The 23,646-nt window shown below is 39.4% G+C and overlaps 1 protein-coding gene across 3 annotated transcripts in view; it reads right to left on the bottom strand.

The window, feature by feature from the left end:
- Positions 1 to 520: 520 nt before the first annotated feature.
- ptpn12 (protein tyrosine phosphatase non-receptor type 12) overlaps positions 521 to 23,646 on the bottom strand; it is a 37,839-nt gene continuing 14,713 nt past the window's right edge. The window contains exons 3-18 of one of the 3 annotated variants that reach the window (XM_026326593.1): positions 23,153 to 23,229; positions 22,958 to 23,053; positions 22,606 to 22,644; positions 21,704 to 21,775; positions 21,483 to 21,542; positions 21,071 to 21,213; positions 19,976 to 20,042; positions 19,777 to 19,854; positions 18,724 to 18,822; positions 15,828 to 15,913; positions 10,740 to 10,929; positions 9,262 to 10,195; positions 5,865 to 5,936; positions 4,842 to 4,895; positions 3,887 to 3,974; positions 521 to 3,664 (exon numbers count right to left, since the gene is read on the bottom strand). In XM_026326593.1, the coding sequence (XP_026182378.1) occupies positions 3,655 to 3,664; positions 3,887 to 3,974; positions 4,842 to 4,895; positions 5,865 to 5,936; positions 9,262 to 10,195; positions 10,740 to 10,929; positions 15,828 to 15,913; positions 18,724 to 18,822; positions 19,777 to 19,854; positions 19,976 to 20,042; positions 21,071 to 21,213; positions 21,483 to 21,542; positions 21,704 to 21,775; positions 22,606 to 22,644; positions 22,958 to 23,053; positions 23,153 to 23,229 (2,165 nt within the window). In that variant the 3' untranslated portion in view covers positions 521 to 3,654. The remainder of the gene's footprint in view (positions 3,665 to 3,886; positions 3,975 to 4,841; positions 4,896 to 5,864; positions 5,937 to 9,261; positions 10,196 to 10,739; positions 10,930 to 15,827; positions 15,914 to 18,723; positions 18,823 to 19,776; positions 19,855 to 19,975; positions 20,043 to 21,070; positions 21,214 to 21,482; positions 21,543 to 21,703; positions 21,776 to 22,605; positions 22,645 to 22,957; positions 23,054 to 23,152; positions 23,230 to 23,646) is intronic. The other 2 variants (XM_026326592.1, XM_026326594.1) reach the window with 2 other exon arrangements.

The following is a 23,646-nucleotide window of genomic DNA, read 5'->3' as shown; positions in this document are numbered from 1 at the left end:
CTATACATAAACTATTCTACTGAGCATGTTTGTATAATTAATCTGAAATGAGCCTTGGCTTCATGTGATCACCAGCGAATAATTACAGTATGTGTGCCCACCTGCTGTGCTCATCTATGTGTGTAAAGTGAATACAAATGTAAAATCCTCAAGGTTTAGGTGTAAGGCAGCAAGCAAACGTGTGTTTATCCCACCTGCTGTGATTAATTAATTGTCATATTAGTAAGTGTGTGCGTACATTCATTACGGTAGACACACACACAGGAAGTGACACTGACTAAAAGTTCACTGTTAACTCATGATTGACATTTTCAGATTACCTGTGCGGAGATGTGAGCCTGCAGGAGGCACAATTAAATTATTTTATGTCTTGTGGCTTCAGAGACAAGTGATTTATTAACCACTTAACCGGTCTACATTATAAATGAAGGTTTTCTATACACTCACTCAAAACACATCCAGTCCATTTAATTTTTACTGTTACCTAATTATGTACAATTAAAGAAAAAAGAGGCGCTTCTTTACTTGATGTTTTTACTGATTGATTTCTGCAACATACAAACATTTTGGGTGTGTGTGTGTGTGTTTATGTGTGCAAGGGGACGGGATGTGGCTGAATGAAAGTCCCACACAAGGCGATGAGCAAGCAGCAGCGAATCACATCGCTCACACTCAACGCCGCTAATGATGATTGGAGGAAAGGGGGGACAGGGGGAGGGCAGGCTCTCTCTTAAAGGCACAGGTGGGCTCTTTTCTGAAATCGAGGCTAGTATGCATGAGATGGATAGATGGGCATGTGGTAAGCAAACAAAAATAAATGAAGGTTGAGGAAAACAAGCAATGAGGAATGATGAATAACATTAAAAACAATGTCACTTCTCAACCCATCTACTAGCCCATTTACGTGGGTTTTTTGGTACTTTCAACCACCACCGAGTTGCAATACTTTAGTGAACCAACGTGTTAAAAATGACAGCTTTTTCGAATTTAAAGTCAGCAACGAGGGTGGTAGGGGAGGACGATAAAACAGAAAGCAGCAGGGGTAGTACAAAGGATGAAAAAGAAGAGGAAAATAATGAGGTGCTCCTTGTCTAGAGCATTGGTTCTATCTCTGCTGCATGTTTACATCAAAAGAGCAAGCTGAGAGACAGAAAAAGGAATCAAAACATGAAAAATGAATGGGGAAAAAAAAAACAGGTGGAGCAAGTGTTTGAAAAGAGAAGAGAGATTATGGAGGTTTTAGTCAGGAGCAGTGGACCTCTTTTGCAACAAACAACCGTGTATACAAAAATAACTTTTAAAATACCATTTACAAAAAAAAAAAAACAACCATTATTATTATCATCATTAATATTATTATTACAATCTTAATCGGAGCCTGTTGTAACTATGTGAAAAGGGGCCAGCTGGCAGTCTATGCTTTTCCTCTGCCAACAAATCTTATTTAGCATATAATTCAAACATAAAAATAAAAAATAAAACAACCCTGAAACATTTGCCATGAAGCAAAAAGGGCAGCAGAATAATTTACAGTTCTAAGGGAAACACTGTGAAGGGAGAGGAATCATCATCATGCACTGACTTTCTTACATCTTCTGTTAATAAGAATATTTAAGAGATAGCAAAAAAATGAAAATATTATATACCCAAACTGTCCTGTACAGTTCTTTATCTTTATAAAACAATGCATATACTGTGTAGTTATGAAAGCTAATGAAGGAGAAATTAGCAGTGATCAATAAAAAAAAAAAAAAAAAAAATCAGGGGAAAACAGTAGTCCTGGGCCCGTAGCTTCTGTGGTCTCATTGAATCATTGTCTCACACACACAGAAACATGTATAAGTATGATTTGGTTGTCAGATGACAAACCAAACCAGTCAGTAGAGGAGGTGTGCAGGTTTAATATTACTCTAATCTGTCCCATAAGAGTATCAGATGGTGTAACATTCATAACCTAAAACACTGAGGTGAGTAAAATTGCTGCTAAAAAAAGAACGTGCTTGGTCGCTCATCTGAGGGCCTCGCCAACGGGAGAATGAAAAACAGAAAACAGAACAGAAAAAAAAGAGATACACAATAAAATATGAGTCCCAAGTAAAGGCTAAAAGAAGCAAAAATCACAAAGAGAGAAATGAACTGAAGAGAAAAGACAAAGTGAGGAGAGCTGTCATTGGCTGTCTTCTCTGAGAGGCGGACTAAGGCAGGCTCATGGTCCCAGCAGTGAGAGCCAGAGTCACAGCATTGACAAGATGGGTCATTGCTGATGTGTTTCCAGATTTTTGTTTTATTAACTGTGCTGAGACTAGATTGATGGCAAACAGCTGTGGCCTGTTATTTTTAACCTGAAGGTTGGTAGCCCACAAGGTATTAAATGATCCATCTGAGTGGTAGTAAGATTAAAAGAGATTAAAACAGTACTTACACACTTTAATAACCCTTTTTTTAATAATCAAATTTTCCTGTGAAATAATTTAAAAACTGTTAATATGATAAAAATTTGTATAATCTATCATCGTTTTGTCTGAATCCCTTATTTTAAATTCTCAGCGTTGTGTTTGGCATCCGTATTTCCAGTCTCTATGCATTATATTACCAAAAATGCCGAACTATTCCTTTAATGGCCTCACAGCAGATTTCTGGATTCAACATGGCAGCTACTGACAACTGCAATGACCAAACTATGTCAGCCTGTGACTCTGGTAAACAGGGAGGTCAGCATAGAAATATAAAGTGCTAGAGCTGACATTACTGCAGCTAGCACAGGAACAAATCCCACAGGAAACAGGAGGTGAGAAACAGAATTATGTTGGTAAGTCAGCTCTAGTCTTTCTGTTTCTATGCCGATCCTTCGTAATGTAGCACCAGCACATAGGAGGGAGAGACAGAGATACAGAAAAAGAGAGAGCACCCTGGCAACCTGTACATACCCGAGAGAAAAGGTTGCATCATGGGTAACAGATTATCTAGGTTCGCTTTGAAGATTGTTGATCATTCAGTAGGAGGAAGCAGACACGTTCTGGGAGTTCAGTTAAACCTCAGAAATCAGCTTCCCACAGTAGCTTTTCTGATTAACGATAATTCCTGGTTTAGGAGAAAAAATTTTACTTTTTGCTCGTTTGGGATGAAAAGTTTTCTTGCCGTTAATTTAAGGAGAGGAATTTAAGAAAGTAAGGTTACGTCTATGTTCCTCTCCATTGAGTCAAAGAATGTAGAGACTTTCAATTTTTTATCTACACAGGGATCATTTTTTAATCTACTCATCAAAAATGTGGTAAAAACAGGAATTATACTTTAACCATTAACAGGAAAATAACCTGACTGATCCTGGGTAAGTGTCTACAGAAGTTAAAACCTCTAAAAAAAAAATCAGCATGTTGAACAGGAAAATGTGGGCTTTGTTCTAAAATGGACAAGCCACCTGACCAGAAAGTCTTCTGCTTTGCACAGTGGCACTTTGAAGGAAGGACTGAGGAGGAGCAGGGGGAAGAAGAGGAGCTGTCTGTCTGTGAGGCATCTATCAACTTGGTTTTTGGACCAGCCAGGTGAGATCGGTAGAGTCCATTTCTTGATACTGTTGGTGGACAGACAGACGCATCGTTCCATCATGTCCACTCCAAGGGGGGTTGTCGAGGGCCTTTGGGCTGAATGCAGCGGTTACCGAATCCTGAAAGAAGAGGGATTCCTTAACTTTGATTTAAATGAAATACATCCAGACATGTTCTACCTGAAGGAAAACGCGTCTTTGGTTTGTGCTTAGCCTCCAAACCATCACGCATTTTCACCTCATTCACCCCACAGCTAGTTTTCCAATCAGCAAGATGTCATTGCCATGTTTGTCAGCAAGGTTTAAACATAACATCTAAAAGAGGTACAACAGCAGACTTACCCACCCAGGTCTGCTTTGCTGTTTGTTGCTGTGGTGCCAGCAGATGACGGGTCAGTTGGAGAGGTCTTCTTAACGCAGTCTGACACATCTGCACACAGCAAAACACACACAGCTTAATGGAGTGGAAACACTGCGAGGGTTTCAGTAGTGTAAAGTGCTTAGGAGGTGCTGTATAATAGAATCAGTGATACTGATAGACCAACTCATTTATTTTATTCTATTATATATCTTCAGTGTAGTTTGTACTCAACACAAAATACTAGATCAAACCTTATCTACTTACATTTAATAGTTAGGTTTGGCTTGATTTCTGTTTATGTGTTACATTTTAGACCGCTGGCTGGTTTAACACCCATAGGCCTCAGGCTCAAATATCCTAATATGAGTTGCATAGACCCACGTGTACGAAAAACAACTACAACAAATCATTTCTTCTGCAAAAGAAACTTGAAATTGCATGACGTTTAAAGCCAGTTTATCAGCAAATAAATGAAACTGCAGCGTTGCTGTTCTGTATAAATGCTCCTACTGAGGTATATTCATAGCTAGTAAAAAAAATCATTATAAGCCAAAAAGTTATTTCTTTTTGATTATTCGTTCCCTTTCTCACACACACGCTGAAACTAGTGAAGCAGTAAATTGGCAGAAACCATCAGCACACAATCCGGAGCATGGATAAGCACACGCACACACCTCTCTATATCTTTTTTTTTTCTCCTTTTCCCTCTGTCTTGCTGTATCTTTCCTTCTCAGTGTTACTCTCTCTCTGTGTCTTACAGTTGTGCTTTTGACAAATGTTGCCCGTTTTATCGTGGCCTGGTTAATTTGTAAAACACTAAAGGTCTGTTTCCTCCTCTAGTCTGTGGACAAATACTGTGAATGCAAAACAAACCAAACCTCTGTATACACCAACACACCCATAAACAAAGCGAGTTAATTAAGTGTGTGTTCATACCTTTGCGTGAGCCGCTCCATTCGGCTGAGGCTGACGTTCTCACTTCCGAAGGGTCTGACAGAGAGCGGGAGAACAAATGAGCGAATGAGACGAAGAAAGGATGAGCGATGACAAAATGTTAAGGCATGCACACGATGAGCAGGAGCAGACACATACATATAAACACATTCATATTTCCTTTCAAACTCACTATCCTTCACAGTACCTTCAGGTTGTTCTCCGCTCAACCTTTAACGCAACTCTTTTAGTCACAGAACAACCTCCACTCCAGACCTCAAAAATGACTCAGTGTTGTGTCCAATTGTGCAAGATATTCAGAACAAGTGACACAAAGATGAGATTCTTCACAGAATAACATGAGATTAAAAAGCCTGTTATTTCCTGCATCCCTTTATCCGCTGTGTCCCTTCATCCAGCATTCATTTCTCTTATCTCTGCTTCAATTTCCAAATCACTCCAGAAGCAGTATACTATGACTGATCGTGCCCTATTTCAAAATCATCTCCCCTGTGGGTTTGAAATAGCCAATGCTGCCCTCTAGTGCGGTAAAACTGACATAGCTTCTCACAAAGCAACATGTTCACTTTTAACAGAAATGTTTAACCTTTTGATGTGTGGTTGAATATTTTAACGCTTGTGCTACATAGACAACAATCAGAAGGCAACAGGTTGGCAGTTACTAAAGAGACTATCCTGTGAAAGAGGTCCCAGAACTTGTATCTGCAACGTGTGTGTTTGATATGAGGATGAGAGAGGTTGGGTCCCTACCTGTTCATGCACTGGAAGGAAACAGATAAAATAGGAACAGATATTTATCCTGTTTCAGTCATACCCAAAGCAACTCTATCAAACAACCACTGGTGATGATTCAAACACAAAGACTCTTATTTTTCCTCCTTTGCTCATTTTCATCGATCCATGCACCTTCGAGGAGTTGACCAGATATACTTTACACCCGTTGGCGACCCAGTGAACCCGCAGCACTGGAAACACACCTGTGAATCTTGACCAATGCAAACGCACCTGTGGCCAGTATGAAGGACTCGGGGGTTCTCTCAGGGAGGGGGGGAGGGGAGTCATCGCTGTCCCAGCAGTCTGGGTTAAAAGGTCAGAGGTCAAACATTAATAACTGACCGAGAAGAAAGACAAGAGATGGGCAGTCAAAGGACAGTGAGGCAAAGGAAGTTTGAATGCTGAAACCCATAGTGTCTTTGATTCTCTGTCTAAAGATAGTGCTAAATTAAGCACAAAGTGATTCAAAACCCCTTAACTACAAAAAGAAGAGGTGACGTTAAAATCATGTCTATAATGTTTTATCTTTTGGAAATATTAAATCAGTTGTTGTAACAACTTTTTAAAACCAATTAATTTTATATTATATTATTAGCAGTACTGCATTAGGACATGATCAACAAGACAATTTGAACTTGTATTGAACTTGCTTTTTCTGTGTTGCTGCTTCATTATTTTACATGCTGGTTATTGCTAAGTTATTACCAGACGACTACATGACAGACGGATCTGCAACTAAAATCCCTGATATGCTCCAGACAGTCATAGTCATGATTAAAAATCTTGACATTTTCCTGATCTTATCCTCTTACTGGACCATCTCCGTCTTATATTGTCTTTTTATGTGGGTCATCAACGTTAAAATAAGTTGCTGCTGCCAGAAGAAATGTAATGAGGAAAGGATGATCTTATTTTGTGTTCCAGCTGGTTCAGTACACACCAGGGACAACCACCCCTAATCAATAAAATTTCTCTTTGGACACTGGATCACACAGTCCAATAATGAGAAATTAAGAACATGGGAGAATGTAAAATATCGACTGTGACTATGACTCTTGGACTTATTAGTGATTACTATACAAACTCCATTATCTTAATCTAAGACAACACTGCTACCAGAATCTTTATGGGGCCTGAATATAGGAACCTTTAATGGCTCTTCTTGATACAAAGCTACCCTTTATCTGTTCTCCAGCTAAAATAAATGTGATTATTTTTCATTCAAGGCCAATATCCAAGTAGATATTTTAGAATTAATGACCTTATTACCCACCAGAAGGTTAACTGTATTTTTTTATTGGCTACACTTAGGTGTAATACTCTCAGAGAAGCTTGACCCCTTAATTAAAATTTCTCTCATTCATCTAGGTTAAAATTTACTCTGGGACTCTGAAGGGGTGAGATATTGCTTTTGAAGCGTCAATGCTGACATTATAAAACAGCCTCAGAGAAGTGACACTATGCCTATGCAATAATTCATTTACTTTTTACACCAGCAGTATATTAGTGGGTGTTTTTTGTAATTTTTTGTACACTAGTTAGACTCTAGTTGACTTGGCTCTATCTGATCATCATTGTATCTCACTGTTAATGAGCTTAACTGAATCTTTTTCTATGTTCTTCTATCTCGAATGTTTCCACTTGAATCCACTGGATTTCAGACTGCCCTGGGAAAGCCCATAAACCAGCCTTCTTTAGTGTAACATTAGTCTGATGGCTAGTTAATCAAGCTTTGCACCATTTCCAGGAAACATTAAGAGGCTATACAGCTCCACCTTTAAAGTTAATAATCATTTTCTGTCACTTTTTTTTTTTTTTTTTTTACAATTTTAGCATATTTGTCATGTTTTACATAATTGATTCCAAATGTCACCTCTCAGCTTGAACATGTTGCTGTCTATAATTTGTCTGTCACTCACGTGTACAGTAATCCAAAATACTACATACTAATACATATGAAATGTGCAAAATATTTTGATCAACCAGCAAAAACAAGCACCCGCCAGCTTTCTCTTGACCAACCACACAGCAGCAATTTGCAACTCATCGAAAAGCAGTCATTAGGTATTTGCAACCAATCACACAGCAGCTGTTAGCTTTTCATAACCGATCACAAAGCACTACCGCAGCCCAAATAAATCATGTGCCAGAAAGCTAAGCAGACCAAAAACAATCCACTTCAAGACTGAGGCAAATGTTGCTGCTTTTGGTTTAAATATTGGAATAACTTGAGGAGAGCATGATGTATGATACCAGATATGTTAATGGCTACTATAACATTTAAATCTCATTTGATTATTTAACAGAAATGGGTTACTTCGCTGAGGCACAGCAATTCTTCTTGTCTTGTGCCTTGTGTTGGTATTGCTAGTGAAAATGAGGATTAATAAAAAATATCTGGTTCAATAATCACATTGTTTTACTTTCATTCTTAACTAAAACGTCTTCAAAAACCAATGCATAATTTAAAGTCCAAGAAACTCTGCTTGTAGAATTTACACTAACCTTACTTGAAGTAAGGGCACTTACTGCCAGCAAACAGAATCACATCATGTCTCTTCAAAGATTCATTCAAATATTTAAACATGCATTTATTTCATCCCGAGCCCACTCAAGATAAAAACTGTTCCAGGCAAAATCCAGTCCGATCGAATGGACTGACATTCCATGTCAGCTGCAATCGCACAGATTTCAGAATCTCATGATTTTGAAATCAAAGGAGGAGAAGGGATATGGTTCTCTACACCCCAGAAGATCAAAACCTTATCATTGCAATCATGACAGTGCAGCCAGACCGATGCATACACAGCAAACAGCATGACACTGCTCTGTTCAACCCAACGTGCACAAAAGTGTGGATTTATCAGTATCATGCAGTGTTGATCCTTCACCATACAACATGCACACGCACTTCTCTGCTCTCACACAAGTGCACTGCAACAAAAACACACAAACAGGATTTCTTTCATCCTGCCTCCCCATTCATTCACTTAGACAAACACACACAAGCTGAAGAGATGTTTTGACAGATGTGTGCCTGTTAACATTTGCAGCATTCCTTGCAAACCAACCAATTAGTCGTACAGTTGTGTTTCCAATGAGACTCTGAATTGTTTTCTCCTTCTTTCTCATTGTTCTGTTGCTTTCTTCCATGTCTATTATATGTGCAGTATAACACAGTTTGTGTGTGTGTGTGTTGACAGACATAACTTATCATTAGCATGTGGTCTGTCAGAGACCTTTGTTTCCTTACAGATGCAGAAAATGACTTTACCATGTGGCTTCCCTGAGCATACAATATGTGAGAGTGGATAAAGTCAGGTTGTCAGACTTACTCAATGTCTCTACCACCAGCGTTTAAAGGGGAAAAACTTGACTAAACCCTGTAGAAATTAACTACACTGAACTTCTGTGTTTTAGTTGAATGTTTAGTTTAGATCATTTCTGTGTTCATTTAGCTCAAATTGTAAGATGTTGCTCATTACCAAACCTGACAAAACATGTGAATCCACATCTATTGGATGTCAGAGACTGCTCATTTGTTGGTTTCTTTGTTAATCGATCTGTCAGCAAAGCACACAGTTAGTTAAAAGAATTAGATCGACTCATTCTGTTAAAGCAGACATACTTGCTGTGGTTGCAGACAGTGATGGAGAGCCCTGCCCTGCGATTGACATTGGCAACACCTTCCTGATTGGCTGCTGGTCTCCATGGTGAGGGAATGTAGTTACCATGGCCGTCGCTGTGGATACGTTAGTACGATAACCTTCCTTTCCTCCGGACATCTCTCCATCCCCCTCCTCGTCCGAGTTATCGGAGTGTATGGGGTTTGTGAAACTCAGGGCAGTCCTAACAGGAGTGGAGGAGGAAGAGGAAGAGGAGGAGGAGAGGTGAGACGATGAGGATGAGGATGGAGCGACACGGTCAGAGGAGGAAGAAGAGGAGGAGGTCTTTGGGAACTGTTTTTCTGGGCTGTTGGAGGTCTGAGCCCAAGCTGCGTGGCCAGCTTTCACCTCTCCCTTCTCCCCTCCCTGTGCCTCCGCCTTCTCTCCACTCTTCACAGGGAGGTGGTTTGGTCTGGCGAGGACGACTCTGTCTCCATGGCTGTCCCCACCTGCTCCTCCCTCTGCACCCGAGTCCTCTGACAACGAGGAGCTAGATGTCAGCAGGGACTGGCCAGATCGGGCTTTGAAGGCGTGGCTTCTTTGCAGCACAGCTGTGCTGTTGGCTGAACTGCTGCTGTGCCCGCCCGCTACTCCCATCGAAGAGGAAGTGTCGAAGCTACGAGGTCCTTCCTGCAACGGCACCTTTTTAATCTCAATACTGAGCTTCCTCTCGATCCGAGGAGCACCAGAACATTCAACGACCGGGGAGCTGGGAGAGGAGGGTGTGTGAGTCTGGCTTTGGCCTGCTTCTGATTTTGTTGACGCTGAAGACAATTTGTTGTTGTAGTTGTCGTTGAGATCCAGATTTTGTACATCTTTGTGTCTCTGCTCTGAGGGGCTGGTCTGTTTGTTCGAACTGGGTTCTGTCTGCCTCTGCAGCTGGTCCACTTCTTTATTCTAAGAGGAAAATACATTTTACATTTTTGAATGCACATGTCATTCAGAACCACATAAAATCCCCCAGCTGTTTTATTATTGTGGTGTAAAAGGGGCCCCAGAAGACATAAAACATAACATAAATGTGAGATTCCCCTGTAAAGAACATAGAAGGCCACTACAGCATAAAGGTATGGCCACATTATACTTCTGACTTCCAATCATTTATTTTCCGTTCACTTATACCGCAGATCACATGAGAGAAAGTGTTTTCTATTTCACTGTGATGACTAGCGAGCTCTGGGGAACTCACTGAAGCTCACTTTTCTTCAGTGTTAATCGTGCATAGCAATACGATAAGTTACCCTGGATATGGGGATCTGTAAAATGCTTTGCATGAGATGTAAAATATACAAGTTTTACAGGCCCAAATACCATACATGCATATATACATAGCAAAACTTTCCATGTATAAGAAACTGAAAGCCACACAGTAATGTGGATTTGTCCCATGAAGTCACATACATATACAATTTACCATTCTGTACTGAATTAGCCAGCTCACCTGGGTTACACTGTGCTGTGAAGAAGCCAGGACGTGTATGAGAGGTTTGGGGTGGTAGCGATCATTGTCCTGACGTACATTAGTGACGGTGGGGAAGGCTGAGGGGGGAGACGGGGTCAGAATGGGGGGTACGGGGTGAGGCTCTGGGGGTTGAAGAATCTCCTCCTTCACATCACCTTCTGCCTGGGAGCTAGAGAGAAAGAGGCAAAAAAAGACTTGTTATAAATGAATTTTACACTCCAACAGGTTTGTGGTGTTTTTTAATGAGATATCTCAAAATGCAGCAGAGGTGCTATAATAAAAAAAAAAAATACAAATCTCATTCACAACTGCATATTCACAGGGGAAAAAAACACTACCTTTTTAAACCACAAATTTTCAAATTTAAAATGTAATGAGAAAAATGCAAGCATTTCATCATACTGGTCAGACATCATTTGGTCATCCATGTTTAAATGATTCTGTTTCAAAAGAAGATTAATGAAAATGAGATGAAATGAAGTTATATTAAATTCATTTCATAAATAAATAAAACTAGGTTCCATTGATGCTGTCAGGTCTTTCACCAGCAGATGGCAGAATTTTAAAAAGTGCAGCAATATGCTGGCAGTATGTCTGAGCAGATTATGCTCAGTAAGTTTTCACTGTTTTCACCAATACAGCTCTCACCCATATTTTGTGGGTTTATGGTTGATATGATGTGTTGATGTGAAACAAAGTGAGAACAGACTGAATCAGTGCTACACCGTTTATCCATCAACATATGATTTGCTCACTGGATTTGATTGCTGTCCTTTTCTATTCTGTTTTGTTCTATGACGGAGGTAATGTCTAAAAATATATACACATTTAATTCTCTTCTCATTCACAGTACAGTGTACTTCAGCAACACACCTATAGATACATGAAGTGTAGGTGTGAGTTAAACACAGGATGCTGAGGTCGTGGCAAGGCGAGCCACGCAGCGATGGAAACTTATATATTATGAATCTGTTCCACTCTCCTGAATATACATTCACATTAGCATGCAAATATATAATATACACAGAGAGAAAAAAGGGAAAGGATGTGGTGATGCGCTAAATCAAGAGCACATGATTGAAGCAGGAGCTAACATAGGACCGACTGCACATGATGCTGCGCGTGTGTGTGCGTGTGTGCGTGTGTGTGTGTGTGTGGATCAAAGACAGACAAGCTGCACGGGGATTTCCTTTTCTTAAACAGTTCTGGGGTTGCAGTCATAATTGTGAGAGGCTTCCTCCTAAAGCCTCAAAAGTGCAATATAGCTGCCACTGACAGCTACTTTTCTTTGAAGGATCTCACTATAGGTTATGTGTTTTATTTATTTATGAATCTGTATTCGTGATTTTTGATAGGGACTTTAATATAACATGGCACGACAAAGTACACTAATAATGAAAACCATGCAGGGATTTAAAGCAAATCATCCCAAACTGTTTATTTTAATTGCTAAACACTAACACTAGAATAATAGCTTTTATTATTATTCTCAGCAGGGAGGTCAAACATGATGATTGCTGGATAACAGTGCCCCTGTTGACATTAAGCTCAAGTGCAGCAGAGTTTTTCTAACCGCCTGAACCTCCTTGCATGTGCTTATTGGCAAATAGGGGTCTCCAAGCTAAACATTATTTAAACAAGAACGCCATTATTCCCTTGTTTTCTTTCACGAAAACATAAATTACCCACGAGAATTCCTTCTTCTATATCATGTTCATTGCCTATACCACAGATAACAGAAGATTCCCACTGGTGCTGATTGTTTCTATGGGGATATGAATCATTCAGATGCCAGAGTTTATTCAGGCTCTGCATCCCTCTAAGGTAAGATAAGATAAGATGAAACTTTAATGACTCCTAAGAGGAAGCTGGGCATTTAGAGGAGCAAACATTAATATGTGACAGCAAAAACTAATAAAAGCTACCTATGAAAATAAAGAAAATTTAAATCACAGGCACAAAACACATCAGACATCCACAGCACCAAGAAGCATATGAAGAAAAAAGAAACTCAGGTCTTACGAAGTTTTCATAAAGGTGAACAAATAGGTAGCAGTAGTGTTTTTCCTGAGGGAGGAACTTGGCTTTCATTACCACCGTCAAAACGTTCTAATGGACTGTAGACTGTGACAAACATCACTTATTCAACCTTTTACCAAAACCGTCTGCTACTCCCCTTTGTGGACATGAGATGTGCTCATCAAATGCTAATACCAACATACATCGAATGCATTTCTAATCTTAAAAGCAAACATCAAGTGAAATAGTTAATGCGGTTTAATCTAGACATCTAGCTTTCATTTCCTCTTTGGGTTATGTACCAGTTTTCAGACTAGGCTGAGTCTGACTAGTGTCAGACTAGCAAATGCATCAATGGAAGCAAATGGAGACCCCCTTAACAATATGTAATACCACAAATGCACCTTTTTATTCCTGCTTTCTTCATTTTCCATCTAGTGATTTCAGCAAAATGGTGGTTTTCTACAAAACACAAAAATTTACTAGCATTACCTGCCTAATCAAAAAGAAGCTGTCCACATCACATTAAACTAATTCACTCAGCTTTTCATATTGAGATTGGCTGAATTCACTCATTTTGCTCTGCATTTCTTTTGGAGCTGTAAATGTTTTGATTTCTAGCTCTTAGAGTGTTATATATTTCTGCTGTCCGAATCAGTTTTTTTTCTTTAAAGTTGTAAAACTGTAAAACTGTAAAACATACATACACATAAGAACTAACATCGAACACACAAACATCATGCACACATACACAACCTAAACTCCCACGCATAAACATACAGCACACGTACACACAGATGCATTCCTCCACAAAAAACTTGAAACGCATGTAATAACACCACCCACACTCATAAATAAATGCACAAACTCAAACACACACGCCTGACAAGAGCACTGTGCCCTCCACATATGTACTCCGGAGGGAAGATGCTGCATTTTTAATCACAGCGTTGGTTCACTGCAGGACCTGCATGCATTCATGGGAGGCGGGCTGAAGGGGACAGAACTTAGAGATACACTTTCTGGTTTCACGTTGTGTGGAGAATAAATTCACAGACGAGCACGAAAAACAACAAAGTGTACACTCAGACCACACAGATTTAGATCACTGCTTAAGCAAATATGTATCCGTGCCTTCTGGATAAGATGATTCGACTCTGCAAACACTAAGATTTAACAAATTTGCAACGCTAACAAACACTGAAAAGTTGCATCAAGAGACCTATTTTTTCACACTGTTATTTCTATGGTGCTTTATCCCTTTTTTAATATCTTCCCACCAAAGTTATCTGATAATACATTAAGTATGTTTGGATACTTGACAGTTTTCAATAACCAAGATGCTACACAGCTACATGTTGGTTTGGAAGTTTAATACCCAGTAGAGGTACAGGATATGACTTTCCAGGGTGTGGCTGTGAATGAGTATGTGTATATATGTGAAAGCCATGACTCAGTATCAGCAACCTAGATGCTTCACAGGCATTCCTGCAGTATCTCACACTTGATCTCTCCCACAGACACACACACATCACTGGAGTGACCCAGAGGGAGTGTGGCCAATAGAATGTGGACTATGTTAGTAAAAATAGCTCTGACCATCACTCCCAGGCTTAAAGTAGGCCTTCAGGAAACAGAGTGATGACATGGAGAAAAAAAAGACCAATACAGAGATGTAAGAGAGAGTCACATTAGGAAAGGCACCGATATATTCCTGATAGTCTCGCTCTGCCCCACTTCAAGGAAAGCTTTTGGCAGCGTTTCCAGAACATTTGGTCTGAACAGGAAAGGAACTTCAGTGAACGAGTCACTTACAGATACATCACAAATTTAGAGCCTCTGAAAAATGTCGGCTTTCCCGTCAAGCCGGCTGGTACATGAGACAGCAAAAGAAAATCAGGGGCATAACAATTTTAGTGCAATATGTGAATGTAACAAGGGACATGCTAGCTCCAATAAATGACAGTGGACTTCAATAACAAGGAATGAAAATATCTAAATCAAATGGATAATCACAGAGCCAATGATGTACATATTAGCACAAGAAAGGCTGTCAAACAGGGCATTTTTAGACAATGTTTCTAGCAACAGGTAATTAAATGAAACAGTGTCTCCAGGCAACAAGACGTCCCCTGTGGCATTAAAGAAATAGCACAGATAACTCTCTGAGCAATGACATCTATCAGGTTTGTTTAAAAAGTTAGCGTGAGGTGAATGTATTGCGGCATTAACAGGGGAAAGAGGTCGGGCTGTCTGTGGATAAATTATCAGAAGATGGAAAGAGGCCTGGAGATGAACTGGCGGAGAGAAAGTGGAGCACAACCCCTGCTGGGCACATATAACAAAATTAAAAATGAGATGAGGGGAGGCAAAGGGAACAGAGACAAAATGATAAAGTGAGAAAAGACTGAGAAAGGGGATGAAGCAACAAATCTGTCATGGGAAGAGTTGCAGAGGAAAAGTGAGAGGGTTATTTAAGTGTATTTGTGCATATAAATTGATCAGAGTGCGTATGAGTTTGAAATAACATGCCTGCTTGTATGTAAAAGCATTACAGTGTATTGCAAACCATTGCAAATTGATTTCTAAGATCCAGCTCTTTCGCAGGCCACAACAGAAATTAACTTTGGAAAAGTGGAGGCTCGATGCGTCTGTGGGCTGACGGGGAAATAATGTGTCAGAAAGCTCCGGTTCTTTCGGGGTGAAAACAAAGCCAGCTGCTTCTGTTTGGTCAGTTTAATATGTTTTCATTGTGTGCATCACACAAACGTTTTTTTTTTTTTTTGTTGCTTCTACAAAACACAACACCCACTGTGTTCAGTGACGGGCCACTTCACACCTACTGCTCACTCCTGTGTGAGCCTGTTCATTCATCTGTGTGGAGGATGCCTGCGGGTCAGTTTGTTCTACAACTGTTTTGAAAGTGACAGGTGATTTGTGATTTCTCAGTAAAACAACTTAAAAAAAAAAAAAAAAAAAAAAAAAAAAAGCAGAAGTTTTTTTTTTTTTTTTTTTAAGGTTTTTGGAAAAAAGTGTGGAAGGTCTTACCTGCGTATGCGGGGAGGTTTGGGAGGCGGTGTGTCCCATCTGTCATCATCTGACTGGTGGCTTGCTTTGTCTGGACTGCTTTCATCCTGGACAGAATAATGAAACAAACAAATCAAGAAAAATATACAGACAAAAGTACACACATGCAGAATCAAATGTTACTCTTACTGAGGTTTTCAGATTTCAAATGGTGGGCTCAGATATAACACATAATATACTTTATACTTGCAATTCACCTGAGTTCTTTTATTTTTAGCTACTTTATACTCCACTTTATACTCCACTGTATTTCAGAGAAAAGTACTTGTACAGTAGTTCTTGTACAAAGTACATAAAGCAGCTAAAATAAGCTGCATCTCAAACAGCTACAACGTTGCATAGCAGTTTATGTAGCAGCAATAATAATAATAATAATACAACTATGTTTGGATGTGAACATGTACTTTTGCCTAAGGTTATTATGGTATTTTACTAGTAATGGAATATTACTGTGGCATGGTTATTTTTATTTAAATACAAGCTCTCAGTGGTTTTTACTTCTACAGTTAAAGCATGTTCTGTGTTTACTGCTCTGTGAAACTTTTGAGTTTGCTCCCATTTGGCCTACAAAGTGCTTTCGTCCAACACTGATGTATCATATGAATACACCTGAGCTGCAGCACATGTACAGGTATTTTCTGTTTGACTGCATTCCAAAATGTGAGGTTCTGCAGGTACTACAGATCTAAGAACATTTCCTCTGTATGAGAAAGACGCATGTCATCTTGCTTTGCTGGAATTTGACCTGCATAACTGTCAGATCACATAATACTTCACTACACACATTATTAGTTTTGTCACTGTAAGCATTAGAACTGTTCTTTCAGACTGTCATGACTATCTCTTCTCTCCTAGATGTTTCTGGAGCAGGCATAAGAGTTGCTGTAAAATTTCTTCACTGAAGCATCAAAATTGTTTCTGAAAGAAATCCTCCTCCTACCACCTAATGTTTTCTCTTCCTCTCATCTTCCTACTTTACTTTCTTCCCCCATGACTCATTAATTTGGCTCTCTGTCCACTCTGATACTGAGGAAATGACAGGACAACCGTAGTCGTCATACACTCATGACACAGGGGCAAATGAGACCCCTGCAGCTCAGTGCGTCTGTATGAATGCTAAAGTAACTAACTTGAGCACATTTAGGTACAGAGAGATTCCATCTCATTCGGCTGGTTACGTTTATCGAACTGAGTTGTGAGAATTAATTTGGTAGGAAAACTTCCTGCAAAACAATGGTGTGTGTGCGTGTAAGCAGAAAAACGTGTGTGGGATGTGTGTATGTGTAGGTTTATTGTTCGTACTGCCATTGAGTGCACCTGTGTGGGTGTTTTAGTCGCCAACCATGGCTGACTGGACATGAGTCAATGTGTGTAAGGACTGAGTCAGTACAGCACACTGATAATATTCTTCAAACCAATAGTGTGTGTGATTGTAATATGCTTGGGTTTGCAACTTTGTAGGATAATGTCAAGGTTATAATAAGTAGCAACAAGCTTCGACAATATATACCACATATAATCAACAGCGTAAGCTCTAAAAAACCAGTAGCAGTAATATAAGGTGTAATAAAGTGTAGTAAGGTACTTTACAGCACACACTCTTGTCCTCATTTTAGGGATACTGAAATATATTTTAGGATTTTAGGAAACAGGTCTCAAATTGTGTCAGCTGAGTGTTGTCTAACATAAACATGGGTGTTATGTTTTCATGTGTCTGTCTCTTGTGAGGGTCCCCCCTTTCCCAACGGATGCATGTCTATTCTCAGACTGAAAGTGCATTATGGGAAAGGCATGATGTCATAAAGCTTCCTATGCAGGAAGTCAGCCCCGGGATTTCTGCCAATGCAATCTCTCATGATCTCTCCTTGTCCTCAGTCTGTGCAATTGTCTGTCTTCCCCTTGTCTCTCTGATCTCTCTTTCCTTTGGCTGTCATTTATCTTCATAACTACTTCTATGTTCATAGCAACATAACAGCAATGGGAGGGAAAGGGTGGTAGTGACACTGCTCGTTTCACTACATTTCCCAGTGGTTTTTGACATACTGTAGTTAGTGACACCAAGCACCACATCACGTTATTTTCTAATGGAGATTTTAAAAGAGGACTAAAATGATTCCTGCAACATCAGTGAAGAAGACAGCCTGACAGTCGACCTGTGCCAGAGTCCTGTGATCTCAAAAAATTAACTAACAATAACATGATAACACTCTACTTTTTATGCATCAACAGAAGATATGACCTGAACAGTTTGTGTGTTACAATGCAGTGCTTGACTAGATTCTAAAAACTTTAATAATTAAACTGACTGGCAAAGGGGGGAAAAAAAAAGAAAACTAGTATAAGCCACTGAGAACAAAAATGTTTTCTGCTCCTTTGATTTCCTTATTTGCTATTTTTGTCATATGAGTAAACTTTTTGACTAGGTCGTGCTTCTAGTGCAGCAGGAGGAAGGACACGAACAATTAAGGACACTTTGTATATGTTATATGTGTTTGTTGATGTGTGTGATTGGGGGCAATAGAGGATAGCGTGAAGTAAATTAGAATGAGGGCACTGGTGACTGACAGAGGAAAGCTTTTTATCTGGCTCTTTTAAATAGGGCTTCACTGCATGCAGTCCTGTGAGACTACCCTGTAGAATGGAGATTTCTCTCTTTTAGGCACAAACTAACTCTTCTTCTTCTTCTTTGTTTTCTGAAGACCTCTACGCCCTCTCCTCTATTCCTCCTACCCTGTCCTTCCCCTGTGACTAATTATTTGTGTTTTTTTTTCCCTATTCTGAATGTGTTACTCAGCGACATCCTGTCTTTCTGACAGCATGTACAGTGTGTGTGTATGTGTCTGTGCGTGTGCCATACCATGCCATCGTGTAACTGCGTGTTGGTGGGGCTCTCCAGTAGCTGTAGCTGTTTCTGAAAGAGCTGAGCGATCGCTCTATGAACTAACTCATACTGCTCCTGGAGAGAGACAAAGAAGAAAGAGCGTGATAGAGAGAAAAAGACAAATATATAATGAAGCAGGGGAGAGAGAAAAGTTGCAAAAAGCCAGTACAGAAAGTACGCGGAGGACAAGTGAGGTAAAGGAGATTGGAGGGGAGAGAAAAAAAAACAAAAAAAACATAAAAGGGCTTCAACAAATTCTGCAGAATTCTGGTGTGAGACCCTGGATCAAAACATGTGTCAAACCAGTTCTTTAGTTTATCCAACAGGTCTTATTTTCCCCCCTCAGTGTTGTGGAATGTGTGTAAGAAAGAACTCCATAAATAAGATTAAAAAAAAAAAAAAACCACACAGTTTTGTTAAGACCCAGACTATTTTGAATTCACACCACTTAAAGATAGGAGTATGATGTGGAAGGTATGGAAGATGTAAGTTACGCCCAGCAAAGAATTTACTTCAGCAAATTGCTGAAAATATGCAAACACACCCATGTCAAAACTGTGGCAGAATAACCTCAACCAGTTACAAGTAATAGAAGGAGGAGGCATTTTCAGCCAGGTGTGTGGCAGGTAGCACATGAATGATGAGAACTGTGCTAGCGGTCATAAAGGAGAAAATGCTGCTAAGCTTTACAACACAGTCACCACCACCTGAGGCAAATTCTGAATAAAGACATTAAAGCCTTAACAGAGCAACAGCCTTGTAAAGAGTTTCCCATAATTTTCCAAATGCTGCTGAGAAACACCAGAAACACAGTATATCCAACTTGTGTTTTATTATATTTTTGTTCCATCTTTGTGTTTGCAGACCTATAAATGCAGTTAAAGGTTTATTATTTCTTTAACCCACATCATTATTCATAACTTCCTGTAATTGCCATCCAAAGAAGCGGACAATGCTTTGAAGCCCCAGTTGGTAAAATTCATTTATTTGACCACCAGAAAAGCATATGACAAAAATCTTTGAACAAACCTTGGTCTGAACAGCAGAGTGCCGCTGTGTCCTCATTTCTTGGATCAACCGGAAAACATTAAAATCTTCGGGAATTTTCTTGTAGAGGACACAATAACAAAACGTTAATTATGACGTTACATTGTGTGTGGAAAGTGTGTATTTACACACATGCATGTGTTTTAGGAGTAGGAGCGTGTGTGTGTGGGTGTTCACATACCCCAGCTTTAAGGAGGTTCCATGTGTAGTCAATAGCACAGATAGCACCGGTCCTCCCACAACCTGCACTGTACAGTCACACAAACAAATGGTTAAAGACACAAATGCTCACATTTCAGCTTCTCATCCCAAACATAAATCCACTAAAAGAGCTATCAAGCGGGCACAAGACAAACACTCAGTCTCATGTCTGTGTGTAGTAACAACACCTCATGCAGACAGGATGGAGACAGGACCCACACAGAAGCTCAGATGATGTGACATCACGTCTGACACATAAAATCATAAAACTTTATCTCGTGCTGTCTCTGCTACTCTAACAAGCACACACAAACAATACACATCGACCCACACTAAGCATCTTTGCAGACGCAGTGGCGCAGCTTTGAGTCCTGCTGTGTAACAGAGGAACCAGGAAATGTCCTCAGGCTGCTCGTTATAGCTGATTACACACACATGGACACAGTGTATGTGCTGTATGTGCTGTGTGTGTGTGTGTGTGTGTGTGTGTGTGTGTGTGTGTGTGTGTGTGTGTGTGTGTGTAACCACACATCTGTCCAGCAGAGAACCTGGATCTATGGCCCCACAAGTCTGTAATAATTTTGCACCATACTGACACATCCAGTAATTAAAACACAGGAGATGATTAACATAGTTCTTGTGCAACAATTTTGTGATTACTTCCATATTTATTAAATGTGGTGCATTGTAGCCTCTTAATGTCAGATTGGTGGCATTTCAACAGCAGCCATCAAGAGAAAATAGATTCGTATAGACTCTTAAATGTTCGGCTCATCTGGACACTACCATTTAGTTAATCCATTTCAAAATCAAAGATTAGGTGACAAACAATGAAATGTCAACCAAAACTGGCAAGTATCAGGCTGACTTTGAACATTAAAGTAGCCCTGTATTTATAAATGATTAGTTTAGCTACTGCTACAATTCTCTGCTGAACCTTGATGTCAAAAGACACAGCCCCCTGCTTCATGTCCATCTCACTTTATTTTCACATTAGTAATCAGCATCTTTTTTTAAAAGGCTGCCTTAGTTACAGTTTGTGCCTACATGGGTGTATTTATGGTGGTGTAGCTACCTGCAGTGCACACATATTGGGACGTCATCATTATCTTGGTATTCTCTCATTAGTCCAATCATATCCAGTATGGAGTCAAATGATGAGGGGACGTCATGATCCGGCCAGTTCATATAATGGAACTGTGTTATCCTCCGACTTTCCTGCAGGGAAACATGCAGGGGAACATTTTTAAAGGTGGGAGGATGAACTGAATCAAAATGTGTATATGTGGCCTGGGTTTCAATATTATCACCAATCAACTTTCACTGGAATTGTACAAAAAAAACATATGTATCACCGTACTAAATTTTTGCCAAATTAATGATTTTCAGTGGCATTTTACCTATATACCAAATTTTTTTTGGTGTTTTTTAGATGTAATGCATAACAGCAAAACACATGCCACTGCTTTTGACAACTTTGAACTCACATTTTCATATTCCACCACCAGAGTCCTGATAACATAGTCTGTTCTGGCCTGCTCTGATTCCTAGAATAGAAAGATAGGGGGAACATTTACACAAATCTCGACTAAAACAGTCACTAGAACAAAATGTAAGAAATGCAGTCCAAAAACAGATCCCCCCCCCCACCCCCTTTTCTTGTTAAACATTCATTACACACACAGCTATAATATATTTGTCTACTTACACAGGAGATTCTGAAAGGGCCAAAACTCATAGGCTTCTCCCCCTGCAGCGGGAAATACCGCTCACACTTTTTCTAACCAGAGAACAACAGGAGTTAGTTTTGGCTGACAACAAAATACCAGAGAGATACCACAGCTTCCTGTGCACATTCACCTTCTGGTTTGAAACAAACAATTAATGTGACATCAAACATAGACAATAGAAGTTACAGAAAAAAGACTAAGCATATACTTTACACATATTACTATATATTTCAATACATATGCAAAACACTGATTTATAGAGAAATATATGAGCTATCTCATGAATCAGATACACCCAGTATTCAGTTCAGTGAATATCTTGGTCTAAAATGGAAAGCTAAAACAATTCAAGCTTGTGGAAACTGTCTTTAGACACCTCTGAGTCTTTTCAAAGTATAAATACACACACACACACACAAATACAATCACTAAATGCTAGAAATGTTTCCAATCACAGACAATCCTCTAATTCTGTTATTTGATTCACTGGACTAAAGAATGTTTTCCTGATATTCTAACAGGCAACAATGGGACCAAAAACATAATTTAACTTTGATGGAGTTAAAGCACAGATGTGCAAACAGACATGAATACATACATAATGTCAAGACCCTAAAAATGTGGATAGTTAAAAAATTTTTCTTCAGGGTCTGTGATGTATCTCAGCTTATGCAGTTCTTTCTATACTGACTCAAACCTACTCAAATTACAGCTGAAATGCTGTATCCATTATTTCATTACAAATTAAATGGACTAAAGCCCATCTGAATAAGAAACACAAAGTTTAACTGTCCAGATACATATATTATGGACTGTATGTCCACTTGCATACCCATACATAATGTACTGCAAATGAAGAGATTTAATATCCCCGTCTTACCCTTCCCATCTCAAACTCTCGACAAGCCATTACAATAACCTGCAGAGACAAAACAGAAAGGATTATAACCCATAGGTACACTATCACAACCAAATCGTGCACTTCCAAAAACAGTTTAGTTAAATCCTTGAATCCTTGCACAAATGTAGCCAAAATAAAATTTTCCTATTTGGTAAATAGCGAATATATACCATTAATAAAAAAATACTGCATAAAACTGAAAGTGACAACCTTCCGTTCCCATGCAAACTCAGAAATAAGTCCATTAACATTATATATGCTACAATCTTTTTTGTACTTGATTGGTCAATCCACTGTTTAGCTTTAACTCTATCCAATGAGCCATACTCACAGCTACATTGTACTCCCAGTTCATCCTCCAGAAGTCGATGACAGTGTTCGGCAATGGGCCCTGAGTTGCAATATAGGCCTCTGGGCCATCTATACCCTGAATAGAAAGAAGGGAACAAAGTATGGCAATTAACAACAATTTTTTTTATTATATATTTTATGTATATATTTTTTAACTTTCCACAAAGGATGTTACCTTAATGAAGTTAGCATTGACGTAATCTGTGTCCTGATTGGTCGTTTTTAGAGTCAGCTTCACTCTACTGTGATCGACTGCGGACAAAAATAATAAAGAAAATATGAAATATTTATTCTGATGCATCTGAAACATTTTCTTCTTACAGGAAAAGGCGGATTGACAGAAAAACTAAAAGAATGAGATGGGAAGAGACAAAGAGAGGCTAAACAAGGACAAGTGGAATGTGAAGAGGTTAATGGACACGCACAGCAATATCCTCATTCCTGTATATGTGTGTGTGCATATATACACATCTGTTACGGATGTATCAGTCCTTCCTTTGCCTTATCTGCAGCTCATAAAAGCCCTATTGAGTGGATAAATGGATGGATGAATGGAAGGGGGGGGGGGGTATAAAAGGTATAAAAAAAGTAGGACAGATGTTGTGTCATGGAGGCTTCAGGTCTCCAGCCACCAAGTTATTAAGTGAGAGAGCCTGTATACAAGGCAGA

This window comes from Mastacembelus armatus, chromosome 23 (genome assembly GCF_900324485.2).
Source record: "Mastacembelus armatus chromosome 23, fMasArm1.2, whole genome shotgun sequence".
In the NCBI taxonomy this organism is placed as follows: domain Eukaryota; kingdom Metazoa; phylum Chordata; class Actinopteri; order Synbranchiformes; family Mastacembelidae; genus Mastacembelus; species Mastacembelus armatus.
The sequence above is the reverse complement of the archived record's forward strand: the minus strand, read 5'-3'. Positions and strand labels throughout refer to the sequence as shown.